This window comes from Aethalodelphis obliquidens, unplaced genomic scaffold (genome assembly GCF_003676395.1).
Source record: "Aethalodelphis obliquidens isolate GAN/ISIS:26980383/991018 unplaced genomic scaffold, ASM367639v1 scaffold87, whole genome shotgun sequence".
Taxonomy (NCBI): domain Eukaryota; kingdom Metazoa; phylum Chordata; class Mammalia; order Artiodactyla; family Delphinidae; genus Aethalodelphis; species Aethalodelphis obliquidens.
In genome coordinates, this window is record NW_020838031.1 from 6,530,171 (window position 1) to 6,539,066 (window position 8,896).

Genomic DNA, 8,896 nt, shown 5'->3' on the forward strand with positions numbered 1-8,896 from the left:
CACGGGCGTCTGCATGTGAGCAGACCTGCGTGATGGGACGGTGCAGAGGGGAGAGGAGTGTCTACACCTGGGTGGGACAAGCTGGCTGTGGCCGAGGAATAGAAAGTGGCTGGTGAGGCTGGAGCCCAGCACGTGAGGACAGCCAGGATAATAAGGGATGACGGTGGAGAGCCAGCGTGACTGTACCATCACCACACGTGGTGAGAAGCTGGATGTCATTAAGTGCAAAGGGAAACACCTGGAGGGCTCTGAGCTGCAGTGTCCGGGTCTGACTTAGCTCCCGCAGTTCTTGCACCACTGCCCTCACTCACACTGGCTTTCATTCTGTCCTGAAGACATGCCAAGCTCCTCCTCTCTACAAGCTCCTGGTCTCACACTCAGAAACGAGGCACCATTCTGCCCCTTCCCCTTTTCACATGGCTAACCCCCTACCCATGCTTTAGTTCCAGGTGGAGAAGGTCTAGCTCAGTTTCACCACAATATATGATCTTCTTCCTCATAGCACTTATCACAGTGTCATTACTAGTTTAATGTCTGTCTTCCTCACTAGACTGTAAAGAGCAGAAACAACACTGCTCTGGTTTCAATCTCTATCTCCAAAGCCTAGCACTGGTCCTGGCATGTTAGGCAACAAATTAAATATTTGTTGAATGACTAGATGATGTACCTCAACATTGCACTGCATTATATGAGAAATAATAACCAGTGTCCTGTACATAGTAAAGGTATATATTCAACACCTGGTCACTTGATCAGAGAATACCAAAGATCCACGATAAAACGAACCTTAGAGATAATCTTATCAAACCTCTTTGTTTTATAATAAGAGAGGTCTGGAATAATAAGAGGGTGAGATATGAAGTGACTGGACCTCAGTTATAAATTGGTTAATCAACCTGATTCATCAATTTCACTTTAGCCCCCATTAGAAATTAATACTCTATCAAGTATTCTGCGACTCAGCCAGGGCCACTGTTAGACCACAGGGCGCCTTTGGGCAAATTAGAAGCAAGTACCCCTTCCTGTGAATGGCCCCAGGCCCATGCTGAGGTTCAGGGCTTGGTGAGTGGCCTGAGGGCTGGACTTTAGCCGGTTTGGCCCCTCAGTCAGAGCCTTGTGCTGCAAACCACCTGCATAACCATGGGTGGTGGCCCCGGACTTAACGATAAACTTCCTATGTGCCAGTAAGTGTGGCAGGTCCACGAGTGATGTCAAGAGGAATACCACACAATCTCAGGGAGCCAGGCCGGCCTGCAGCTCAAGACTAGGACGGGGCTGCATGTACCCTCCCATGAAACCTGCGCCTCCCCAAACAAGTCACGGCACCATGTTGAATATGGAGAAACACCTATTTAACTTGTAGTTTGCTGTCAGAGAACTTAATAACAATGCCAAGAAATATGAGAGAGAAGAAAAGGCTGGAAAGGCCAAGATTAAAAAGGCCATTTAGAAAAGCAGTCCAGAAGTGGCAAGAATACACATTGAAAATGCAATCCACCAGAGGAAACAAGCAATTAATTTCTGGAGTGTGAGCGCTGGGGCTCCTGCTGTGGCAGCAGGAGTTCAGACTACGGGCAAGGTGACAAAGTTCACGGCCGTTGGTTGGCTCTGCAGATGCTACATGGAGGGGTATGAACCTCCATGAAAAGATGTTTGTCCCGATGGACACGTGTAAACACCAACTGGAAATGCTGAAGGTTCAAACGCAACAAAGGGAAGACATGATGAGTCACTCCACAACCCTAACAATATACCACAAAACCAAGTGGATATGTTGCTTCAGGAAATGGCAGATGAAACTAGCCTTGATGTCAAATGCAACTACCACAGGGTCAGTAGGTTCTATAGGCACAAGTGTTGCTTCAATGGAACAGGATGAACTCTAAGAGACTTGCTTGTCTGCATGATCAAGAGTAAGTTACAGGGCTTCCCTGGCGGCGCAGTGGTTGAGAGTCCACCTGCCGATGCAGGGGACACGGGTTCGTGCCCCGGTCCGGGAAGATCCCACATACCGCGGAGCGGCTGGGCCCGTGAGCCATGGCCGCTGAGCCTGGGCATCCGGAGCCTGTGCTCCGCAATGGGAGAGGCCACAGCAGCGAGAGGCCCGCGTACCGCAAAAAAAAAAAAAAAAAAATCTAGCACGAGGGACTTCCCTGGCGGTCTAGTGGTTAAGACTTCGCCTTCCAATGCAGGGGGTGCAGGTTCGATCCCTGGTCAGGGAAATAAGATCCCACATGCCGCGCAGTGCGGCCTTAATAAATAAATAATTTTTTAAAAAAGAATTCCTTGGTAAGGTTGGTGGAATAAAGCAAAATTTTCTTTCTTTTTTTTTTTTTTTTTTGCCGCGCCTTCCCCATCAGGGATTGAACCCATACCCCCTGCAATGGAAATGTGGAGCCTTAACCACTGGACCACCAGGGAAGTCCCTGAAGCAAGTTTTGAAGAAAGTCAGTGGCCTGTATTGGCAGAGAAGGTAGGGTAAAAATAGGAAGAACGTTAGAAGATCTTAAGAGTTAAATTTACCTTACTTAAGGAAAGATTCCTATATGTAAGTGGTATAATGAAAATCAGTTTGTGGAAGATGTATGTGGTGTGTGTGTGTGTGAGACAGAGAGACAGACAGACAGTCATGAGGAAGGGAGATGAGGAGATGCATCAGGAGAGCAGTATACAATCTTTTTGCTTCCAAGGATATCCTTTTATTACTTTTTCATAGCCATAAAGAATTTTATTTCCCAAACTGAACTTATTGAACAATAACTAATTCACTTCTCCATGCTTATGAGTCAAGACATGAATAACATCATATGTAATCAAATCATGTACTAAATTTAAACACTGGCCCACTCCCCTCTCGTTACTCAGGATGGGGTCCAAAGAATGACTGGTTTCATCACTGGGATTGTGCTGATTTAAAAATAAAGAGATTACTCCACGTGGAGAATCAGATCTTATCACGCAATGGCCCACAGGATCAAGTTAGGAAACCAAGATGGCCCCTCGCTCCACCATGGAATATTCCCCAGCAATACCCTCTGCCTTGGAACAGCTCTCAAATTAAGGCAGAGGCATACGATGTCTAGATACCATCAAATCAGCAGCTCTTGAACATTTTGGTCTCAGGACCCCTTTATATTCTTAAAAATTATTAAAGAACTCCCGGAATCTCATGTTTATATAGGTTATATTGATCAATACTTATCATACCAGAAATTAAAATTGAGAAAAATTTAAATATTTATAATACTTAAGTAATAATGAACTCATTCCATGTTAACATAATTTTAAAGAAAATAAAACCCAAAAGTACCTAGGGAGAGAAGTGTTGTTGTTGTACATTTGGGCAAATCAATTTGATGTCTGGCTTAATGGAAGATAGCTGGATTCTCCTACCTTCTACATTCAATCTGTTGTGATAAATATCACAACACATGTAGATATCACATATCCTGTAGCCTCTAGTGAGCTCCACTATATACACATGAGAGCACGGGAGTAGAAAAAGCAAACAACGTTTTCTTATTACCAGGAAAAGAGTTTTGACCTTGTGAATTTCTTGAAAAAGTCTCCAGGGCGCCCAGGAGTCCCCAGACCGCACTGTTAGAACTGATGAGTTGGGTCATCACTAATCGTACCCTTTCCAAGGGCTCCAAACCCAGCTCTCAGCTTGTTCCCTGCTTTCCTACTTCCCCTCGTAAACCAGTGTCAAGGCTTCCATTCACCTTCCAACCTAACTGCTCTTTTGAAGGTCTACAAGCTCCAGGGCATCTCCACGTTCTGGTCCCCTTCTTGGTCTCTAACACCACCAAGTCAAACCTGGACTAATGCCTTTTCACTCAAGTCAGCTCTGCCAACCATCTCGTCATTCACTCACGCCTCAAGACCAAGAACCTCTCCCTCCCTGCCTTCTCCTCCGCGTTCCACGTGTGACTGGTCAGAAATCTTGCCGATGCATCTTAGATCAACTCAGGTTCACCGGCTCCTCTCCTTGCCCCATTCCTGTACGCTCTAATTCCTGCATATCTGATAAATCAGTAACTTATGGGACTGGTTTTCCTGCTCCCAAACTCTTCTTGTCCATTTGTTCATGCTGTCTTGCAAACCACTGCCAGACTTATCTTACTAAAGACGGGCATGCCTTGTGACCAGCTACAGACAGTATAACCCAGCAACCACTAACCTTCCAGGAGCCGTCTTTCATGACCCTCCAGGTAATGTATTGCATCGTTTGGCTCCACATCTTCAGCTCTCCCTGTATCCATGCCTGTTACCACCACGGCGGGGGGCGGGGAGGGTGATGACCTTCCTCACCCATTGACTCTGGGCTCAGCCATGAGACTTGCTTTAGTCCCTGAGATGTTAGGAGGCATGACCCAAGGGAAGGCTTGGAAAAGCACTATGCATTTCCACTTACTCTTTTATGCTTCTGACATCTCCATGAAAGAGGACATGCTTAAGCTGGCCCCCTGAAGCAGCACCATCCAATAGAATTTTTAGTGGTGATGGATACATTCAACAGCAGCATTGTCCGATCTAGTGGCCACTAGCCACTAGTGAGAGTGTTGAACATTTGAAATGTGGCTAGTGTGACTCAAAAGCTGAAATTTTAATATTATTTCATTTTAATTAATTTAAAATAGCTATACATGGCTAATGACCATATTAGGCAAAACAGCTGTGGAGGTTGAGACACCTCCCTCCCCCACCACCTCCCAGAGCAGAACCAGATCATCCCAGTTGCTCCTGCTGAAGCCACCTTAAATCAGCCCACCACCTGCAGATTCCAGATACATGAGCAACTAGTGCTTATAGTTATATGCCACTGACGTTTTTGTGGCTGTTTGTTACACAGCAAGAGCTAACTGATACATTTATCCCCTGACCCTACTGCCTATCCCAGACTGAACCCTCCTATGCCCACAAAAACACTCTGCTCCAGTGGGGTCATATTCCTCACTTTCCCAGCATATGCCAAGCTTGTTCCCATCCTCATGCATTTACCCCTGCAGTACCTCCCACCATGAATGGCCTCTCCATTTCCCCCTCCGCCTACTGAAAATGGACCTGTCTTTCAAGTCTTAAATGTAACCTCCTCTGTAAAATCTTTCCTCACTACTCTAACTCACAGCACTCCCTTGGGTCCATCACGTGTTTTAGGTCTGATGCTTGAAAGCATTATGAGTCAGACACAGATTTGGGCTGAAATCCTAGTTTGGGTTTTTTTTGGGTTTTGGGGTTTTTTTTTTTGTGGTACGTGGGCCTCTCACTGTTGTGGCCTCTCCCTTTGCAGAGCACAGGCTCCGGACACGCAGGCTCAGCGGCCATGGCTCACGGGCCCAGCCGCTCCGTGGCATGTGGGATCCTCCCGGACCGGGGCACGAACCCGTGTCCCCTGCATCGGCAGGAGGACTCTCAACCACTGCGCCACCAGGGAAGCCCTAGTTTGGGTATTTTTAACTGATGCGATGGCCTTGGGTAATTACTAATTATTGTTATTATTTCTTCATCTGAAAAAAAGGGGGCATGCTGTTTTGAGGATTAAATAATGTAAAACTAGCAAGTTCCTGACACATGTAGATATACTCATCCAATAATCACTTTCCTTCTCAGTGGGTTTCCTTTCATTTTCTTAATCTAATGCCCAGAACAGTACAGACCATCTAGTTCATGCTCACACTTCCTGTCAATTCACCCTTTCACTCAGGGCCATGTGAGGGTTTCCATCAGCTCAAAACAGCATCTACAAAACTACAAATAGTGGTGGGTGCTGTGATGTGGCACCAGATCCTCATTCAGCTCCTGGGAATGCAGTCCTCAGCCCTCCTCTTCGATAACTGCCTCCGTGGAAAAAACTGCCTGGGTCCAGGGCAGCCCTTATGGAATCACTGATCACTGTAAGGACATGGAGATCCATCCCTCTCAGGAGACTTGAGAGAGCTCTGAAAGGCCATCCTACCCCCAGAGCTCCCAGGGGACTGGCTGGATGCCCTTGCTGGCCTGCACTGCAGCTCCACTACTCCGCTCAATCTTTCTTCACTGCCCTCCCTTCTACAATTGGGGATCTGCGAAGCTCACCCTAATGAAATAACCTACCTGCTAATCTCCATCTCAGAGTCCTTCCTGGGAACCCAACCTGAAGCACAGAAATAAGATGCAAAGAGAGCTCTGGGAGTCTTTCTCACTGAAATGCAGATTAAAAACCCAAACTGGCTCAGAAGGTGTGGACTGACAGGAATCACTTTTTAGCAATCGATTTTCTAGGTCTTTAGACCGTAATGTGGTTAGTCTGATGCCACAAGTAAAGAAGGGCGGAGGGCCCTAATTTAACATAGGGGTTCATGAATAGAATTCAGTGGGTCTGTTAACCTAGAGAGAAAAAGAAATTTCATTTTAATTTTCAGTAACCCGTAACTGGTATTTAGCATTTCCTTCCATTATAAATGTAGGCAACAAAACACAGTAGTATTAGCACTTAATGACCTTGCCACTAACAGAAGTCACAGATATTCTCCTATTATAGTCACAGTAGGCGTCTCTGAATATTGTTTACAGTCCCCATGACCTTGAAAGTTCCAGCATTAGCTGATCGTACACTGGATCCACTGCTACACCTTGCTATTTAATACGGTTAAGAAGAAAAAAAACGCATATATTACTTAATACAATTTTTAAAAAATATTTTAACTCATTTTTCAACAGAATTGGTCTCCTTGGCAATCCTGTGGATTTCATCTTATGCATTTAAAAACCTAAGACAGGGTTTTACAGGCTACAGCAGACTGTGCAAGGAGGTCAGGGCAGTCAACCAACAAGGGGACACCCTCTGTCGGTGGAGACTTCGAGGACTCATTCTTTTTGGGCAAAGCCGACAAGCTCCACGTGGGTGCTGTCCCGGGCGAGATCTGCCCCGGCCAGAAGACGAGCACAGCCATTTCACCGGCAGGACAAGCTCCAGCCGCTGATGGCGTTGTTCCCTCCACTTCTGGAATGCACACAGCTTTATATGAAATCCACATGGTGCGCGGCGGCGGCAGGCGGCGGCACGAAAGGACTTTACCAAGTTGACAGCGTCCCCGAGCCCGGCCAGTTCAGAGAAGGATCCAGAGAGCGAAAGGTCCCTGTCCCGCTCCCCATCTGGCCGCCCTCCCCCCGCCCCCCATGGTGACAGTGCTCGGCTACAGGAAATTGGATCACCGGGGCGCCCTTTCCCAGCCCTTAACTCTGGACTGAGAGCAGAATCATTGCCAAGGCATATCCGGAGTCCACACACACAAATGCAGGGGCTGTCGGCTACATTCCCGGGGCGGAGAGCCCGGTTTGGCGGTCTTTTCCTGCCCCGGCACCTACGGCAGTCGCAGGGCCCGCGCGCCGGCTGCAACCCAGCTCTGGCCTTTGCCCCGCGCCCGCGCCTGGTCCCAACCGCACCGGGTCCTGTCCCCAAAAGGCAGGGGACAATGGCGAGACGCGGACCGACTTCTCGGAGGTGATGCGGTCCACAGCCGCCGGGGTGGAAACGCCACCAGGGTCCCGGGGTCCGGGGTCGCGGGGTCGCGGTGTCCCAGAGTCGGGCAGGACGCGCGCAGGGCGGCGCAGACGGGACGAGCTCCCCAGACCCGAGTGCACCTCGGAGGACAGTGACCAGGCGGCGGGGAGGTGTCAGCGGGCCGGGAGGAGGCGGGAGCCCCCTTGGGCTTGGAGACCGAGCGCCGCACCCCGCGCCCCGGCGGCCTGCGGGTCTGGGTCCCCGCCCACGACGCTCACGTCCGTCCGGCTCCGCGGGCGCCCCCGGCCCGCCCGGGCCTTCCTTCCGACGCCGCGTCAGCCCCCCGCGCCCTCCCAGACAACTGCCCCCATCTCCCGCCCGGGGTCGCACTCACGTAGACCGAGTTGAGGTCGGATTTGTCGAAGAAGCGGAGCGCAGTGCTCAGCTCCAGGGCTGGGGAGACGCGGTCGTCCCCGGCCTCCAGCTCCAGGTCCCCCTGGCCGGGGCCGAAGGGAAAGAGCTCCTGGCGGCTCAGGCAGCCCCCGGGCCCCGCCAGCAGCAGCTGCAGCAGCAGCGCCCGCGTCCACGCAGCTCCGCTCCGGCGCACCGCGGCCAACATGTTCCCGGACTGCCGTCCCGCAAACCGAGGGGCTCTGCGGCCGGAGGCTGAGGAAGGCGGAGATGTAACCGGACGCCCCTCGGCAGCCCCTCCGCGTATCCCGCCTCCCGAGGTTCCCACCCCGGGAAACAGGGGAGGGAACCGAGGGAAGATGGGGAGGGCCCCGCCCCGTCCACAGGGCGCGCCGCGGAGGCTGCCCAATGGCCGCGAGGGGGAGGGCGAGGGGCGACACCTAATCCCCTAGCCGTTCTGCCCGGGTAGCCCTCCTTCCCCGCGGGGTGATGGGCGCTGGTGGCCGCTATTCCCGAAACCAGCCCAGTTCCCACCGAACGGCCCCTGCGGGAGTAAGAGCAGAGGGCCGGGCTCTGCACCATTATCCTCGGCCCAGGGCTAAGTCGTGGAGATCGGGCGACGCGGAAATGCCCTGGATTCGGGGACACAGTCCACCCCAACGCTGCTTGGTGGCGTCCGGAGGTCGGACATGGTCAGGCTGGTAGGAAGAGGGAGGAGTAGGTGCTGAGGATCAGCAAGAAGGGATCGGGCCAGGAGCATGGCCATTTACTCATCCCTCCATTCTTTCAGCTTTATTGAGTGTGGGAGCCTATGCTTGGTGATGGGAACTTCGGCCAGAAGTCGGGTCCAACCCCCAAAGTCATGAGTGTACAACAGTGTTAGGCGGGGTGGAGCCCCCAAGTGATAAAGGACATCGGGAATGGAATAGCTGGTCAAGGATAGCATCTTTGGGGATATGGAAATCAAACCAGGTCTTCCGGAAGGCATAGAATTTCACCAGG

At 50.8% G+C, this 8,896-nt stretch overlaps 1 protein-coding gene and 1 pseudogene across 2 annotated transcripts in view; one reads left to right on the forward strand and one right to left on the reverse strand.

Moving 5' to 3' along the window:
- The window catches only part of NID1 (nidogen 1), a 93,627-nt gene extending 85,404 nt beyond the window's left edge, over positions 1-8,223 (reverse strand). For both annotated transcript variants that reach the window (XM_027094022.1, XM_027094021.1), the window contains exon 1: positions 7,878-8,223. In XM_027094022.1, coding sequence (XP_026949823.1) covers positions 7,878-8,102 — 225 coding nt within the window. In that variant the 5' untranslated portion in view covers positions 8,103-8,223. The remainder of the gene's footprint in view (positions 1-7,877) is intronic.
- LOC113613358 (charged multivesicular body protein 1b-2-like) lies at positions 614-1,886 on the forward strand (annotated as a pseudogene).
- Positions 8,224-8,896: the final 673 nt, after the last annotated feature.